The sequence below is a fragment of the Saccoglossus kowalevskii genome, chromosome 1, assembly GCF_978046115.1.
Source record: "Saccoglossus kowalevskii chromosome 1, keSacKowa6.1, whole genome shotgun sequence".
NCBI lineage: Eukaryota > Metazoa > Hemichordata > Enteropneusta > Harrimaniidae > Saccoglossus > Saccoglossus kowalevskii.
Genome location: NC_140641.1, coordinates 14,249,053 through 14,268,878, shown reverse-complemented (window position 1 = coordinate 14,268,878; position 19,826 = coordinate 14,249,053). Strand labels below are relative to the sequence as shown.

At 34.7% G+C, this 19,826-nt stretch overlaps 2 protein-coding genes across 2 annotated transcripts in view; one reads left to right on the top strand and one right to left on the bottom strand.

The window, feature by feature from the left end:
• LOC102800602 (NALCN channel auxiliary factor 2-like) overlaps nt 1-3,191 on the top strand; it is a 49,573-nt gene extending 46,382 nt beyond the window's left edge. The window contains exons 2-3 of the mRNA XM_006822887.3: nt 1,101-1,260; nt 1,790-3,191. Of these exons, the coding sequence (XP_006822950.1) occupies nt 1,101-1,260; nt 1,790-2,022 (393 nt within the window). The 3' untranslated portion in view covers nt 2,023-3,191. The remainder of the gene's footprint in view (nt 1-1,100; nt 1,261-1,789) is intronic.
• A 5,278-nt stretch (nt 3,192-8,469) lies between these two features.
• LOC100370281 (mannose-6-phosphate isomerase-like) lies at nt 8,470-19,819 on the bottom strand. The gene is made up of 7 exons (XM_006822889.3): nt 19,781-19,819; nt 15,224-15,552; nt 14,470-14,611; nt 13,602-13,796; nt 13,158-13,331; nt 12,669-12,877; nt 8,470-9,309 (listed from the first exon to the last, which is right to left on the bottom strand). The coding sequence occupies exons 1-7, from the start codon at nt 19,791-19,793 to the stop codon at nt 9,085-9,087; spliced, it is 1,287 nt and encodes a 428-aa protein (XP_006822952.1). The 5' UTR covers nt 19,794-19,819; the 3' UTR covers nt 8,470-9,084.
• Nucleotides 19,820-19,826: the final 7 nt, after the last annotated feature.

The following is a 19,826-nucleotide window of genomic DNA, read 5'->3' as shown; positions in this document are numbered from 1 at the left end:
ATATAATTCCGTTCATCTCGGTGAAACACATTGTTGTTGATGTTTGAGAAAAAAAATTACACAAAAATTACTTCAAATTTGAGATGGAATTTTTCATAGTAAACATAATAAGAAATAAGAATTATTGCACTTAAGATTGATAAACTATTACGGAATGTTTATAACAGGTGAGGCTGAGTGAAAGATTGTTAATAGCATCTTGAATCTTACACTTGAATTTAAACTTGAAACTGTTAATAGCTATACAAGCTATGCTTCGCATAATGATGTTGGTTTGAGTTGATGAGGTGTTTCACACATAAAACAGCCATTGCCATATGATACAGGAATGTGGTATCTTTGTTATCAAACTAGTTCTAAGCTTGATTGTTTTATGATATTATGAGACTGAAATCCTGGCTTTTGTTGCTCATACATGTAGCTACATTGTCAGGAATGCATACACACAGATGATATAAATTATAACTATTTCATTAAAAAAACCCATTATGTTGTACATGAACTAGCATATCAACACTTGAGTTGTGAAGCAAGCTTATGTGGCTACCATATATATGGAAAAAAACAAAATTTTCAACAGAACATCAAGCATTCAAATCGAATCAATTAATGAGTGGTCTGATATCTAATAGTGTAGCAGTGCTAAGGTCACCATATACTGATACAGTGGATTGGATTATGCAAATTTGTAATTGTTTTTTATGGTACCAAAATGGTGCAGCTGTTATTTTAAACAAAGGATTAGCTGAATCCCACCACATGAAGGCACTGCATAGTGTAATTATTGTTTATTTCCATGTGCTATACTATCGATGTTGATTTGTCAGAACAAGTCAGAATTTTGTTGTGTACACACTTATGCTTTAAGAAACAAGACAAAAATAGGAAAAGAATAAAATGAGTTGATTTTATCCAAACACACAGTGAATTTACTATTCTTCTCTCGTGAGTTTGTTATTTCCCATCATTGGAAAGAGTTCACTCATATGGTGGCCCCTCCTTCCATTTTCACCAATTACTGTACCGAATTCTGTTTTAATTCCATTTTATATTTATATGAAATATATTTATAGAATATCAAATTTTCTTTTACATTGCAGGTTGCATACAAAGACTGGATGTGCGCAATGGAATTAGGTTTTTATGAAAATGGTGAAAAAGTATTGCCTTGCTTAGATATTTGTCACAAAGTTGCAGCCCAATGTCCTTATTTACTCCCTAATTTCACATATACAGGATTGCCTGTGTTTTTCTGTCCAGGTAAGCAATCATTGCGTTCATTAAGACGATATACCTTCCCTACAATTGTAGCGATGTCCCTCGGTAATTGCCTACCAGGTGCGGCAGTTAGGTGTATGTAAATATCTCGCGCCTACTGTAATCAATCAGAATAGTTCTCCACGAATTCTCTGAGAAATTTTGATAATGCAATACAAAAGTAAATTATTGATGTTGAAGTACAATATGTTTGAAATAAATTTTTCACAAAATGGCCTGATTTAAAAAAAAAAAATTTGAAAGGTAAACTGAATATGGAACGAAGTATTTACCATGGTTGTTAACAGGCAAAATGTGGAGCATCTTGGGTTTGGCGCTTAACCAAACTTGAACACAAAATATAAATGATCCAAAAGTGGGGGCTTCGTATTTAAAATTTAAAAAGTTTTTTCTTTTATATAAATATCAGGGCAGTAGTCATGAAAAAAAAAAATCAATTTTCTTTGTTTATAACATCATCCAACTTATCACCAGAAAATACTTAATGTTGTTTTTCTTCTTCTTTCACCAGATTATAGAGACCTCAAGTTTAACCCCATTTACGGAACTCAGCCGACCTGTTTCAGGTGTTCAACGTCCAATGATACACTGTCAGAACAAAGACAGACTTGTACGTTTGAAGTAGCAAACAATACCTATGCTTCCTCATCTTCAACATCCATCAGTATCCATAGCAACCATCTCTCTGTGTTGATATGCATCCCTTTGACAGTACTGTACCATATGACTATAGGGTACACATAGTATAGGTTATGTAGTTGAGAGACATTTTTTTTATATAAATAATGATAATAACTATTAAATAAATACCGAACTCTAAAGGTCATATTTTGTATCACGTAATATAAATGGTCTTGATTTTTTTCTAATAATGAGTGGTCCCGTGTTAGTTTACTGTCATTGATTTAAAAGAAAAAAAATAACTGAAATGGAGCTAAATTTCTTTTTTTTTTTTAATTTAAGTTCTCAACAATCAAACACGCTGAGTAGCAGCAAGTTCTGACACTTTTTTTTTGAAAGATAATTTATTTCTCAATGTGCGTGTAAATATAGAAGACATAAAGGTGTTATCGTTCTTACTTTGTGTCATTACAGCTAATAGTTTACAGTGTTTACATTTATTCAACCAATTATTGACTCCGCTGAATCCAGGGATCTGAATGAATCAACCAATCAGGGAGCATCTTACAAAGCTCCTTTTCTCCCAATGGTCATCGTCTCATCTTCTTGATGAAAGTGTGTATTTTCTAAACAGTGCAATGAATCCGACCAATCACAGCGCTTAATTACTGATCTACTTTGATATGCTTTTTACCCGGAGCCAATCAGCTTTATGGATTATGATTCTCCACATATGAACGTCATACTATGGAATGTGAATCACCAGTTACTACAAATGGAACATTTGATTTTTCTGTGACTGGAGTTGTTTATACTTATAAAGACCATTACAAAAACAACATCTGTACCATCAGCTCCATTCCATTGACCAGATACATTGTAGCATTTCTAGCCAGTCAGCATTAAGAATCCCTAGTTTTTTTTTTTTTATGCCAGCCATGTATATCACAAACTTTTCATCACAAAATGTATGTTTTTTACTTTAAAAAAACAAACAAACCTTTGGATCCAGAAATTATCAAGACCGTTCCATGCTGATATTGTAATAACAAAGCATGGATTTTTATTTTCATTGTTTTTTGCACCTTTCTGTAAATTTCAAATATTGTTTTGCAAGAATGAAAACAAAGAGCAACATTACAGTTGTATATCACATTTCCCAGCTAAAATAACGTGACTAATCAAAACACAGCATGGAAGAATTCAGGTCAAATATCCCACGAGTGAAGTGAATGTTATCTTATTGTAATTTTGTTTTAAATTAAATTCTTGATATATATACATGTATATAATTTTCATACTTTGCAGTATCTGATGCAGGGAGTTGGGTCGGTGAGCATCTTCTTAAAGGAACACTGTGAGCGATTCATACTGACAATCGTTTTAAGTTTGTATTGTCGTCAGAACTACGCATACGTATATTATACATGCATGGCTCACTTATAGTAGCGGCTAGTAAATTCAAACGTTTTGTTACAAATTATGTATTGTGGTTGGTCATAGTTAAAGTTATTTTTGTGATGACACCGTCGTTCTAGTTTGAACGTGAGCAATGTTTGCTGCGCTTGAATGAGCTGCATTTAATGTGTAGTGCATGTATAGATCAACCAGAGAACAAAACAACAATAGAATGTGTAGTTTTGACGACAGTGTTGCTTCAAGGATTAACATGTCTAACATGTTTTTGGCCTATTAAATTCTTGTGCCTGGCTGTTTAAAAGTGTTAGAAGACTGCCAGAGTAAAGATTACCCATGTCCGTCCTTGAACAAATACAAGTTTTAATCGGTACTTGTATTGTCAGTGTGAGGTTGTGCAAAGAAATTTTAGTATTGGATGTGGTGAATGAATTTCTTGAAACTTTGCTATTAATTTTTTATTCAACATGCCTGGCTTTTTGAAAATCTGACGAAAAAGCTTTAGGGTACTGAGATTATTTTTTTGAATTATGAATCTCCTTTGTATGTACTTGGAATATATTTCAATTTAAAATGGCGTTTAGAATGTTTACAGCATGTCTCGGAAGTATTGGGGAAGCCAATTTGCAAAGTTTGTAGTGTATTGGCTAACTGCTTGAGTTTCGACTAAACAGTTGGCTCTCAATACAATACTCTGAGACTCACTGTATTAATTTGGAAAAATCATGTCATTGTTTGGGTTTGCCCTTTTTTTATTTGGACTTTTTGTCATTTTGCTTTCACTCAGCAAGATATCCAGAATTTGTTGCAAATTGATAGTAATCAGACTCCATTATATTCCTCACCCCCCCCCCCCCATATCTGATACTCTAATGGATATTTGACAAACGTCTGAAGAAACTGGATTTTCATATTTAATTGAATATTTCTTTTTATCGAATGGTTAAAGCACCACAGCTAACTTGCTGTGTCATGTTTATTACATGTAAATTAATTAAGTGCTTTTTTTACATGAAATGTGAACACCACTATATGATGACTGTAGCGCTTCAATATTTTGATTGACTGTCCACAGTTAGTAAATGTGGTCTAGTGGGCCATTGTCATCTGCTTATTGCCATATATGGTATAACTCCAGTGGATTACAAACCATATTTGGCAATTTATATGGTATGGGTGATTATCATGTGTATGGAAAATGCCATATATGGTATAACTCCAGTGGATTACAAACCATATTTGGCAATTTATATGGTATGGGTGATTATCATGTGTATGGAAAATGCCATATATGGTATAACTCCAGTGGATTACAAACCATATTTGGCAATTTATATGGTATGGGTGATTATCATGTGTATGGAAAATGCCATATATGGTACAACTCCAGTGGATTACAAACCATATTTGGCAATTTATATGGTATGGGTGATTATCATGTGTGAGGAAAATGCCATATATGGTATAACTCCAGTGGATTACAAACCATATTTGGCAATTTATATGGTATGGGTGATTATCATGTGTATGGAAAATGATTAAATATGTTGTGGTATGCAGTCAAATCTTGAAAACAGTGATTGAACATAAGTTCATTCTGTTTTGCTGGGAAGACAGGGCAGTGAAGATAAGTTGGCACTGATACAAGAAATTATCAATTTTTTTTATAATGCATATATTTTATAATGTTTTAAATTCAAGTAAGGTCTTCTTTGTTTGTGGAAAATTTTACCATGATGCAATGTGTGAATTTTAGACGTTGAAAATGTCACACATGTTCATTTGGGGAATGTGGAATTGTGTTGAAGGTGCCTTGAATGAGAAGAAGGCAGTATTACCAGAAAGAGACCCGTGGATGGAGTAAAAACTATACTTCATCGTGGGGTTGTATTGGTGAGTAGATCAAATATATAAGTAATGACAATTACAATCACTGGGTTGCCATCAGCTATCCATGTGGAAACTGCTATTAAATGGGATCACATTGTTTGTGAGACGGTAGTGATATTGTGCAGGTTGCTGACTGTCGTACAGTGTATAATTGAATCATGGTTGCAGACTTGCTGTAAAGAGTGAGTTGCATTATTTGTGAAATGTGTTGCATTGTTATATCAGAGTGATATGGTTGCACAGAGGCTTGTCCAGAAAAAAAAAAGGGTAAATCTTCAGATTGATACTCTCCTCGTTGTTCTGACAGTGTGCAATAGGATCACATGGGTTGTAGATTCAATGTACCATGTAAAATAGGATCACACAGGTTGCAGACTCATTGTACTGTGTGAAATGGGATCACACAGGTTGCAGACTCATTGTACAGTGTGAAATGGAATCAAATGGGTTGCACTCATTGTACCATGTGAAATGAAATCACACAGGTTGCAGACTCATTGTACCATGTGAAATGGGATCACACAGGTTGCAGACTCATTGTACTGTGAAATGGGATCACACAGGTTGCAGACTCATTGTACAGTGTGAAATGGGATCAAATGGGTTGCAGACTCATTGTACAGTGTGAAATGAAATCACACAGGTTGCAGACTCATTGTACTGTGTGAAATGGGATCACACAGGTTGCAGACTCATTGTACTGTGTGAAATGGGATCACACAGGTTGCACTCATTGCACAGTGTGAAATGGGATCACTTGGGTTACACTCACTGTACAGTGTGAAAAGGGATCAAATGGGTTGCACTCATTGTACCATGTGAAATGAAATCACACAGGTTGCAGACTCATTGTACCATGTGAAATGGGATCACACAGGTTGCACTCATTGCACAGTGTGAAATGGGATCACTTGGGTTACACTCACTGTACAGTGTGAAAAGGGATCACACGAGTTGCCCTCATTGTATCGTGTGAAATTGGATCACGTAGGTTGCAGACTCATTGTACAATGTGAAATGGGATCACAGGTTGCAGTCATTGTACCGTGTGAAATGATAGAGAACTCGTTCATTGTACAGTGAATTGGCATCACGTGAGTTGTAAACTTGTACAGTGTGAATTGGGATAACATGGTCGCAGACTCATTGTACCATGTGAAATGGGATCACACGGGTTGCACTCATTGTACCATGTGAAATGGGATCACACGGGTTGCACTCATTGTACCATGTGAAATGGGATCAAACGGGTTGCACTCATTGTACCATGTGAAATGGAATCAAACGCGTTGCACTCATTGTACCATGTGAAATTGGATCAAATGGGTTGCACTCATTGTACCATGTGAAATTGGATCAAATGGGTTGCACTCATTGTACCATGTGAAATTGGATCAAACGGGTTGCACTCATTGTACCATGTGAAATGGGATTAAACGGGTTGCACTCATTGTACCATGTGAAATGGGATCAAACGCGTTGCACTCATTGTACCATGTGAAATTGGATCAAATGGGTTGCACTCATTGTACCATGTGAAATTGGATCAAATGGGTTGCACTCATTGTACCGTGTGAAATTGGATCAAACGGGTTGCACTCATTGTACCATGTGAAATGGGATCAAACGTGTTGCACTCATTGTACCATGTGAAATTGGATCAAACGGGTTGCACTCATTGTATCATGTGAAATTGGATCAAACGGGTTGCACTCATTGAACCATGTGAAATGGTATCACACGGGTTGCACTCATTGTACCGCGTGAAATGGTAGAGAACTCGTTCATTGTACAGTGAATTGGCATCACGTGAGTTGTAAACTTGTACAGTGTGAATTGGGATAACGTGGTCGCAGACTCATTGTACCATGTGAAATGGGATCACACGGGTTGCACTCATTGTACCATGTGAAATGGGATCAAACAGGTTGCATTGCAGACTGATACTGATGTAAACAAACATTTAGTTAGTATTGCTGAAAATTGAGCTGGAATTTGCTTGAGAAAATAAAATATGTAATTAAAAGTATTCAAGCTTTGCTACCTACTTCATAATTCCTTTCTGGTTAGCAACATGCTTGTTGATCATGGCAACTCCTGGTTCATTAAATCCCAAAATGCAAGGCATAATACATCTTTTCTGTAAGTCGCATCTTCTAACGACGAACTGTTATCAGACAGTAGCCATCAATAAATTATTTTGAAAGATTAATTTTAAATAATGAATGACTGACTGACACACAATCAAAATGTGGTTGTCGCTTTGAATAGCCTTTATCGTTCAGTAACATTTCAATGTCACAGGAGTGCATTGTATTTGGGCGCTATACTGATACTTACAGAAAAGGTGTATTGTTGATGATTCACATGAAAGTTTAGAATAATTATAATTTTACAAATAGAAGAGCTGGTCTCTTCATTCCTACCACCACTTCAATCAGGTACATTCAATGATGTGTTCATTTTTTTTTCTTGTGATTTATACAATAGTATTTTTTTTTTCCTTGCCGTTCAGTTTTTTCTCTTGTCACAAATACTGGCAGATTTTTATTATGTTATCTGTTGATTTCTTCAGACGCTTTGAATAAAATACGTACAAGGTGTGACAAATCGTGGCATACGAAAGAATTTTTGACTGTTACAGTACAGCTTGTTTGCAAATGGTCTTTGAGAGTGAGAAAGCTACACGATTTATTTTTCTATCTTTCAAAATAGTGTTTCATCTACTTCTACCACTCTGTGGCACTTTGGCATGGACACGATGGAATGAAACACTTTCTAAGACGGAAACAAGTCTTGTGGGTCTCTCACTCTTCTCATCGGCTATTTGCGTTTGTGGTCTCGAGTTGCTAGGTTACCATTTGAGCAATAGCATCGATTTAGAATATGGTGGGGTTTCCCTATATCAATATTTCCGGTCATCAGCATGTCATTTTAACTACTTGTCTCTCCACATTTAGTTCTCACTTATATATTAGCTCTACCCAGGTGTGTTGGTTTTTCGATATCTTCCATACTTGTATATACTTTGACATGGTAAGTCTGTATAAGACCTGCAAGTTGTGATAAAAATCCTAAAGGAAAGTACTTCAACCCAGTCATTTTAGCATCTGCACGAAGGTGGCCACTAGAGGGCGGCATTTATTGTGAACTGAGGTATACTTTTCTGGGACTTTGAAATTCTTGAAAAAAACTAGGACAGTTGATTGCTATTAATATAGAGGGCGTCCTCCATGCAATAATAGAAAATATACACAAAACAAATTTCATCTTGCATAGCACCATATTTATTTAAATGCCCCAATTTAAAATTAAATTCTGCAGAAAGGCACAATTACATTCTCATTTGTAGAAATTTACTGCCTTTTTTTTTTCAATCAGTTCAACTAAAAATATTTTAACTCTGTGTTCATGGAAATTGTACAAGCTTCTAACAATATTGGTTTGGTTGTACAATGATTGTCACATACCCGTTAGAGAATTGGTCTTATAAAGCATATGGAAGGTAATATTAAGTAGAATGTAAGATTTATGTGTAAAGTGATGGGTATTCCACCGGTATAATCATGTACAGTAACTTGTGGCAAAGATTTTGTACATGATCTTTCAATTATATAATCACAATGTTGATAAAAAATAACAAGGCTAACCAAAAATTAATAAATGATTACCTAAGCCGTCATTTTCAGATTTGGGTTCAGTTTCCATAGTAATTTTGGACTTGCAGAACAGTGGATTTGAATTAACTGTTGAGGTAAATTTTATTGAAAACTGGTGCTGTATTGTACACCCTGATAAAATGACTTTGACCTTTTTTAACACTGTCCTATCATGCCACCTGGTTGACACTTTAATGCTACTTCCTGATTGGCTTAGGCTCTAATCCAATGGACAACATGCTCTAAATATTAGCATGCCACCTGGTTGACACTGCAATGCTACTTCCTGATTGGCCGCCATGAAGAACACAGAACCTCGTTTAAGATCCAGCTTCTCCCCGTCTGGCAGCGTTTCATTGGTGCCTTCCGCTGTGCCTGATATGACTATCAGTATGCTGGGATTGTCCTCGGCTCGGATGGTGTAGCTCGTTTTGTCATCAGCAATCTTGGAATGGAAAAATAAGTGTGGTGTTCAAAATGACATCAATGTTACGTGTGGTGTGCAAAATGACATCAATGTTAAGTGTGGTATGCAATATGACATCAATGTTAAGGGTGGTGTGCAAAATGACATCAATGTTAAGTATGGTGTGCAAAATGACATCAATGTTAAGTGTGGTGTGCAAAATGACATCAATGTTCGTGTGGTGTGCAAAATGGCATCAATGTTAAGTGTGGTGTGCAAAATGACATCAATGTTAGTGTGGTGTGCAAAATGACATCAAATTTAAGTGTTGTGTGCAATATGACATCAATGTTAAGTGTTGTGTGCAATATGACATCGATGTTAAGTGTGGTGTTAAAAATGGCATCAATGTTAAGTGTAGTGTTCAAAATGACATCAATGTCAAGTGTGGTTTGCAAAAAGACATCAATGTCAAGTGTGGTGTGCAAAATGACATCAATGTTAAGTGTAGTGTTCAAAATGACATTAGTGTTAAGTGTGGTGTGCAAAATGACATTAGTGTTAAGTGTGGTGTGCAAAATGACATCAATGTTAAGTGTGGTGTGCAAAATGACATCAATGTTAAGTGTGGTGTGCAAAATGACATCAATGTTAAGTGTGGTGTTCAAAATGACATCAATGTTACGTGTGGTGTGCAAAATGACATCAATGTTACGTGTGGTGTGCAAAATGACATCAATGTTAAGTGTGGTAAGCAATATGACATCAATGTTAAGGGTGGTGTGCAAAATGACATCAATGTTAAGTATGGTGTTAAAAATGGCATCAATGTTAAGTGTAGTGTTCAAAATGACATCAATGTCAAGTGTGGTTTGCAAAAAGACATCAATGTCAAGTGTGGTGTGCAAAATGACATTAGTGTTAAGTGTGGTGTGCAAAATGACATTAGTGTTAAGTGTGGTGTGCAAAATGACATCAATGTTAAGTGTGGTGTGCAAAATGACATCAATGTTAAGTGTGGTGTGCAAAATGACATCAATGTTAAGTGTGGTGTTCAAAATGACATCAATGTTACGTGTGGTGTGCAAAATGAAATCAATGTTACATGTGGTGTGCAAAATGACATCAATGTTAAGTGTGGTATGCAATATGACATCAATGTTAAGGGTGGTGTGCAAAATGACATCAATGTTAGTGTGGTGTGCAAAACGGCATCAATGTTAAGTGTGGTGTGAAAATGACATCAATGTTAGTGTGGTGTGCAAAATGACATCAAATTTAAGTGTTGTGTGCAATATGACATCAATGTTAAGTGTGATGTGCAATATGACATCAATGTTAAGTGTAGTGTTCAAAATGACATTAGTGTTAAGTGTGGTGTGCACATGTGTTAAGTGTGGTGTGCAATATGACATCAATGTTAAGTATGGAGTGCAAAATGACATCAATGTTAGTGTAGTGTGCAAAATGACATCAATGTTAAGTGTGGTGTGCAAAATGACATCAATGTTAAGTGTGGTGTGCAAAATGACATCAATGTTAAGTGTGGTGTTCAAAATGACATCAATGTTACGTGTGGTGTGCAAAATGAAATCAATGTTACGTGTGGTGTGCAAAATGACATCAATGTTAGTGTGGTGTGCAAAATGACATCAAATTTAAATGTTGTGTGCAATATGACATCAATGTTAAGTGTGATGTGCAATATGACATCAATGTTAAGTGTAGTGTTCAAAATGACATTAGTGTTAAGTGTGGTGTGCACATGTGTTAAGTGTGGTGTGCAATATGACATCAATGTTAAGTATGGAGTGCAAAATGACATCAATGTTAGTGTAGTGTGCAAAATGACATTAATGTTAAGTGTGGTGTGCAAAATGACATCAATGTTAAGTGTGGTGTGCAAAATGACATCAATGTTAAGTGTGGTGTGCAAAATGACATCAATGTTAAGTGTGGTGTGCAAAATGACATCAATGTTAAGTGTGGTGTTCAAAATGACATCAATGTTACGTGTGGTGTGCAAAATGACATCAATGTTAAGTGTGGTATGCAATATGACATCAATGTTAAGGGCGGTGTGCAAAATGACATCAATGTTAAGTATGGTGTGCAAAATGACATCAATGTTAAGTGTGGTGCGCAAAATGACATCAATGTTAGTGTGGTGTGCAAAACGGCATCAATGTTAAGTGTGGTGTGCAAAATGACATCAATGTTAGTGTGGTGTGCAAAATGACATCAAATTTAAGTGTTGTGTGCAATATGACATCAATGTTAAGTGTGATGTGCAATATGACATCAATGTTAAGTGTAGTGTTCAAAATGACATTAGTGTTAAGTGTGGTGTGCACATGTGTTAAGTGTGGTGTGCAATATGACATCAATGTTAAGTATGGAGTGCAAAATGACATCAATGTTAGTGTAGTGTGCAAAATGACATCAATGTTAAGTGTGGTGTGCAAAATGACATCAATGTTAAGTGTGGTGTGCAAAATGACATCAATGTTAAGTGTGGTGCGCAAAATGACATCAATGTTAAGTGTGGTGTGCAAAATGACATCAATGTTAAGTGTGGTGTGCAAAATGACATCAATGTTAAGTGGTGTGCAAAATGACATCAATGTTAAGTGTGGTGTGCAATATGACATCAATGTTAAGTGTAGTGTGCAAAAAGACATCAATGTTAAGTGGTGTGCAAAATGACATCAATGTTAAGTGTGGTGTGCAAATGGACATCAATGTTAAGTGTGATGTGCAAAATGACATCAATGTTCATGTGACATAAGGAGTTGCCCATTAGAGACACTGGGTGGGAATATGGAAGATGATGCATTTTTTTTAGCCTTCACCTATCTAATTTGTGGTTTTATTTCTCTGTAGAATTTTATTTCCAAAATTGTCTTCTTCAAAATCTATCCCCTCCCTTCCTCAATATGCATCTATCTAAGACAAACAAACTGGTCTGACACACTGAAACAAACTATATTAAATTATCCTTGTCTGAAGCAACACAGATGGTACTTTTTAACTTTTCGCCATCATATGAAATTTATGCCTCGCGCAATTTTCATTTTTCAATTTACACAGTCGGTAAAGTGTGCAGAATACTCTAGGATGGAAATGATGGAATAGGGAAATGTTTTTTTTTTCCTGTTTCAGAGAATGTTTTGTTTATCTGAATGAATTTTGAATGTTTTAATGAAGGCATCACTCATTAAATGTAGAACGTTGAACATGCATCTTTTTGTTGTTGTTGTTGTTGTTGTTGTTGTAGTATTAAATAATCTTAGTACCAAAAAAATTAACACCTAATCATGAGAAGCAAAACAACTTTTTTTTGGCCTAATAGACAATGATATTTTTTTCGAAAAAAAAAAATTAAATGTTCCTCTCACCTTTATCCGTGAAACTGCAAAATCTGGCACAGTGGGGTTGTAAAGATGGACACTGCTGTCCTTGGGATCAGGAACACATGGGAAGAGCTTATCCTTCGGTGCACTTGGCTCATATGTTAGCATTTCGCATAGCGTGGGTACATCTTTGTATTTTGGTGTGAGTCCAGCTCTCACCACATTGTCCGAGCATGCCATACACTCAATGCAATCTACAAGACAAGGAAAATACACATCGATCAGTTGATTCCTCTAAATTCCCCTTACAAAATCATGTGTCATACAAATCAGTCCCTTCTGCCTCCTCGTTTTTCCATCACGTTATTATAAATAGAAGTTTTTTATTTACCCACCCCCTCATGAGTTTTTTAATAATCAACCTCTAAATCCAGAATTGGACCGAATCCCATAAATGGTCATATGCATTTTATATGTTGTTTCAGATAATTGTTGATTTGCAATATTACACAGTACAATTATCTCTTCACTTACTTCCCTTGAGGTATGCATGCGGCTCATTCGGTCCAAGGTACATGGCCTGACCCGGCTCCAATATCATATGATTTAAGAAATAAATGGCAAAGCATCCAACGTCACCAGGGAATTTGTCATGTAATCTTGTCAACAATTCTCCATTAACTTCGCTGACATCCTTAGATTCTTTAACTGAAAATGGTAAAATACACCACACAGTTTCAAAATATAGTGTAAATTGTAGGATTTGTGATCAGAACATTCATAACATCAAATATGTCACATGTAGGAATCATTTCAGAGTACAACTTTGATTAATGGACAACAAAAAAGAAAACAGCATTAATCCTAGATTCAAACTCTGTTCACTCTATAATGAGGTTCATCTGTAGCAATATACGGTCGAAATAAAGTTGACAACATTTAAAAACAGATTTTAGTAACTAAGCCCTATATAACTACCAGCAATGGATATTCTATCCACAAGTGATGCCAGTTGCTTGGCAACCACATCATCCTGGCATGTCATCATTCCAGCAAAGCATTTCTTGAGGGCAGCTCTACATGTTTTGCCAGGGTTGGGGTCGCTAGCATCAAAAGCAGATGTCAGTTGATCCACACCGTCCGTGCCAACAACAGCTTTGAATTCTGGCACAGCTGGGGGAGGAGAAAAAACAAAAAGCAATTATTAAAAAAAATGTTATATTACAGGTTTTAATGATGATACATTATTTGCACTCGCGAATTTATGCTCATAATGATTGTATTGACAGGACCACATATTATTTAAATTTGAATTAATTATACAAAGTCACAGTCACTTGTTTCTTGGGCTGTGGCAATTAAAGGAAACTATTTACTATTATTTTATAGTTCATTTTAACAAATATGCATGAATATAGGTCATAGAAATAAAGTTAGTTGAAAATATTTTTTTTCTGGACGTGGTTTGATTTACCACTACTCAAATGGTAGAATATATGATAAAATATGATCCACACTGAACATAGTACTGTAATCGGTTCATTAATTGGCCTAATCATTTGATGAAAAAAATCAAAATTGACGAGTGGTTGAATGAGTAGAGTGGGATTTAATCATTGGTAACATGATTGTGGATTTAAAGATATTGATAAATTTCAGAAACTTTTAAAGGTGTAACTATTTTTATTTCTCATCAATAATAATAACGTTTGAATTGCTGGAGAAAATAATGGAAGGATTACGTTGCAAAGTGTGCAGAACCAATCACTCAAATTTGGATAATAATTAATATAAACTATTGGACAATAATTAACTTTGCTTGATGAAAACTATAGGCTCAACTTACTCTTAAAAAATCCTACAATTTGTGAGATTGGACGGAATCCACAAAGACCTTCAAACGTAGTCAGTGCGATCGCTATCTCTGGCTTGTGATTTGGATCTTTGTAGATATCTGGCCTTGCAGAATGAAGGGCTTCAGCATGCTCCTATATACATACAGAGACAATGACAAAATACATGTAAAGTAACAAGTTATGATATTTTAACTAATTGTGAATGATTAGAATTCACCAAATTCCATTTTGAATTTATGTAAAACTACTTTTGTCTTTCGAAGCGGAGATAAAATCACTACCGGTATATTGTTCACATAAGTGAGATGCATCATGGGAGTGACATGGAGGTAAAATGTAAATGTGTTGAAAAACACAAAATGTAAATATGACAACCAGTCATCAATTTTTACTGATTTTTCCTTCAATTACTACTATATTTTCATGGCGCACTCACCTACGCACAGTCATATGAATGAACGCCTTATTGCAATAATGAGCGGTGGTTGTTGCCAGGCATTATGTTACCAATATAGTTACCATGCAACATACACAAAATTTAAACATGTGTTGCATAATGACAACCACTCTACATGGAAAAGATAATTGATTCTATGATAATCTTTATAAAGACAATAGTCTCAATGCCCAAACTGACAATTGGAGGCCTTAAATATTCACTACAATGTTTCGATGAAAATCAAGATTTTCGAAATGTTTTGCCTCGAAAAGTTCAAGCCGTGTATAAACATTTATTTACTTTACCTTATTAGGATGTGCTTGTATTGACAGCGCTTTATTGACAGACAACACTTTGAACAGGTACGGTAGTTGACCTTTGAACTTTTCCCGAACTTTATCACCTAGACATTCAGGATGTTTCTCAATCCAGTCGCCGAGGGATTTCTCGACGATGCTTTCACTCAAAATTTGAGAGGGTCCACTTGGATGAGTGCCCATCCATAGCTCAGCATACGGTTTGTCCTTCTGCAGCTGAAACGACTTGTCTATGCTTTGGCTCAATTTGGCGACCTCACTGTCCTCGCCAATTCTGCCCCAGGCATACTGTTGGATTGCACATTTCAAGGAGAAAACTGTGGGTATAGAAAAAAGAAGAGATCATTGCTGAGTTGCAATTGAGTAGAAAATTTGTACAATTAACTGGTAATCATTTGAGTAGATGTATTTAGAGGCAATGTAAACTGGCAATCAAATCAAATTTAAAAAATGAATGGCACTTCTAGATTGACATCAAATTTACTGGTATGAAACCTGCAATTAAGTAAGAACACCCAACTACTTGAATCCATCCAGAGAAAAGCTACAAAGTTAGAATTAAAGACAATTAGATGCAATAAGTGTAACATATCTAATATACATGTATCTGCAAATTAAAAACAAAAAATCAAATCAAAATGTGATGTTATATTTACCACAGCTTCGTTAAATTTGATTTCTAAAAATTCCAAATGAATATTCATGATGCCGAAACTATTCAATCAATCAGATATGTTCAATGATATTTTCTTTGAAAAAAAGATAGACGGGTGTCAATATATCGTTAATATTGATCAAAATTCATCAAACTTTGAGTGTTGTGCATGGTCAATCAATATTAATTATTCCCGAAGTTTTTATAAAATTATTAATTTCTTTGTACTAATACAGCCACCATATTTTAATCACGTTTGACCAAATTTTAAATTACCTACATGCAACAGAGACTGGTCTCACTAACCAACGTCAATATATTGTCAATATTTATCTACTTTCACCAAACTTTGAATAATGCCACCTTTCTAATTTGTTAAAATATGAATATACTTAATATATTTTTCAAAATTTATGAAAATATCATCAATGATTCAAACTTGAACAATATTGGATATACCGGTAATAGCTTTTACATCATACTTCAAGTTAGTACCGATAGTTAGTTTGAAGTATAGAGCATATGAATGGAGACTAAAGATCTTGGGGCTGACCCCTCTTGCTGAAAGACATACTGTAAAATAATTTATTTTAGCTAGAATTAATTTTCGCGTAAATAGACTTTTTGGGTATGGAATTTATTTTCACTTATTTTTGATGAGTTTAATGCAAAATATAGGAAAAAACGTATATTCGCTGGATTTTATTTTCACTGAATCATAACTTCTGCGAAAATAGCGAAAATTAATTCCCAGCGAAAATAAAATAATTTACACTGTATTTAGAGGTGACGTAATTCAAGTCTACAAAATTTCTGTTAGGATGTATTTATGAGGTACATGTAGTTTTGTATTTGTTTGCAGTGCTAATCAAAAAAATAATCATGTGATATAAACATGTTTATGTTCCAATTATATAACTATAAACAAAACTGGCTACACAATATTGAATATAAAAAAATATACTGTTTACCTCGTCTTTGCTCTTAACTAAAATTCACAGTCACATAAAAAGTAAAATTTAGTTCGGTTACATATGTGAAAAATCTTAATGCAGTTATAAGATGAGTATGATACTTGTAATTATCAAGAATTATTAGAATATTCTGATAATCACTATTTTTTTGTTAAATTTTCAAAAAACACAAATTTTTGCATCTGTTTTCGTATTGGAAAAATATCCAGGTTAAGTATCCACGAAACTATCTTAAAGGAAACATCAAACCAAACAACATAAGAAAAAGCTCCACAAATGTAGGAGAATGTAAATTACAGTTTTTTTTATATCACTTTTCATTCTTTAGATATTCAGCTTTTCATCAGTATTATGTAGTAAGCCATCCTGATTTTCAAGCAAAGGATTATGGGTAAATTATGACATCATATAATCTGTTGTCAGAAATTGAGAAAATTATTTCATCTATATACTGATGAAAATTTGTATTTTTACTTTTGTGAGCAAATTTGCTAGTCAGTTAGCAACACTGCTATCAGACAAGCATCTGGGTGTAGTAAGATTAGAACAACTTAATACCTCCCTTGTTTCAAAATATTGTCAATCACCACCAGAGTTTGTCCACAGTCCCAGACATGTGTACACATAGAAATAATGCTAATTTGTCTCGCCTGTAGACAAAATGTCTGCAGGTAAGTGCGTAATCAGTTGTTCTGATCTTACACCATTCAGAACAATCTCAACAAAAATAGTGAAATTAAAATGAAGGGAAGGGAATAATTTATGCATTTACAGTACTATTTTATACCACTTTAGAATGAGGTAGTTTTGTACTTGTTCACTAATCAAGGTAATAATGCATGTTATATAAACATTTTTTATTCATCATATTTATGCATGTCACCTGAAGTTGTGTCTCATAATTCCTAATGAGACCATCATGCCTGACTAGCACAAAACATAGGAAAAAAGGTTTTTTTTTGTTCACTACTAAAACATATGAGACAGCTGCTACAGGACGTACAGCAGCTGCCACAAAGACACCAACACATGAAGCAATATGTCAGGCATCTATTTCAATGTTAACTGAAGAATATTTGCCAAATTTTAAAAAAAGGAAAGAGAAACATATAGCATTACCGTAGCTATTACTGATCTAGTATTGAAATGACACTGCATTGGTGATAAAACAATACATGTACCATGCTACCAAAGATGAAATACATTTTCTCAGTTTACAAAAAATATCAATTTATGTGACTAAGTCATTATTCTTTATGGATACTGACTATACAATATTAAATATAAAACAATAATAATGACAATATACTGTTTACTTCGTCTTTGCTCATCTCTAAAATTCACAGTCACATAAAAAGTTCTAACAATATCTCAAAACTTAGTTTGGATATTAATGGTGAAAAAATCTTTGTGCAGTTACATGTATGAAATGAGTATGGTACTTGTGGTTGTCCAGAATTATTAGGATATCTGATAATTACTATTATTATGCATCTGTCATCAGAACGCCAAAAGTTACAGTGTGCCAACATTTTGCAGTATTGCACTGGGTATTTTTACCCCACCATATTAGGAAATGAGAATTACAAATATGGAATGAGTACACGCATAAGCGTCCTCTAATAATACAAGCACACATGGCAGCCCCCAGAGTTTGACCGACCCATAGGAAGAAGTTCACTCAATCTATTCTAAACTTTTTGTATTTCAGCATTCCCATGATGTATCCTGCACGTCGGTTGATACTGTCTTCATGCATATTTTTTGATATCCTCAAAATAACCTCATACTAATTTTTTTTTTAATAATGTTCAATTTTCATAAAAATACAAATTTTTGCATCTTTTTTCGTACTGGGAAAATATCCTGGTGAATTTGTATTTTTACTAACTGCCATATTTGCTAGTCAATTAGCAACATTGCTATCAGACAAGCATCTGGGTGTAGTAAGATTAGAACAACTTAATACCTCTTTTGTTTCAAAATGTTGTCAATCACCACCAGAGTTTGTCTCCATAGACATAGAAACAATGCCAATATGTCTTGACTGTAGACAAAATGTCTGCAGCTAAGTATGTAATCAGTTTTTCTGATCTTACACCATTCAGAACAATCTCAACAACAAAATCTTCAAAGTTTTCACTGTAAAATTAGAACTCCACTACACGATTTCTTTCCATCAACAGAGCGTGAAACATTATTTTGAGGTGTAAACCACCCCCAGAAAAATCACGACACCTTTTTGAAAACAGTTTATAAAAACAATGTTACAATCGTTTTTTTTATTGTACATTAAAACCCCAAAACAAACAAAAAAATCACAATTGTTGCACAATATAAAACAGGTTACAATTTTTCGAAATTTCGAATGCAACATTCCAAGAAATATTCACCTATAAGTCTAAATCTAGCCTTGACCTTCCAGGACACGTGTAGTTATCTGGAGGGGCGTATACAATTACATTGGGGGACTGGATTGTTAGGATTAGGGTTTAGGCTAGGGATGGTACACAACCTCGTCCTTGCCACAGTCAAAGTAGTTGACGCTTGTCCGAATTTTCTCACTTAACGCTACGTGCGGCGGTAGTAATAAGGATGGTGTTGTTATGACTATCAATTAAAATAATAATAGTACTATGTATGGCTCTAATTAAAAAATCCAAATGTTGTCTACAAAATCACGAGCGACAATTTTGCTTTACTACAATGACGTGGTTCATCATTGGATGTTTGCGTGGCCAGTCTCTGTGTGGCCATTGCTCCAATCTTTGGCGTTATTGATCTCGTCCGTACACTTTACACGGTCATGTTTTAATAAAACTATTACTGTTTTTAGTTTTCAACAGTAAATCTGAAAAAAATACACTGTTAGAAGTTAGTTGACAACCACTTTAACACCTCGACAAAATTACCTACCTTTCGAACTCATCCTGCTAGAAGGTAACCTCTGACCTCGATTTTG

Excerpts from the sequence above, each read along its gene's own strand:
- LOC100370281 (XM_006822889.3), bottom strand. Across the intron at positions 13,797-14,469 it reads AATTGTAGGATTTTTTAAGA|CTGTGCCAGAATTCAAAGCT; the intron begins GTAAGTTGAGCC and ends CTCCTCCCCCAG. Across the intron at positions 9,310-12,668 it reads TTGCAGTTTCACGGATAAAG|ATTGCTGATGACAAAACGAG; the intron begins GTGAGAGGAACA and ends TTCCATTCCAAG.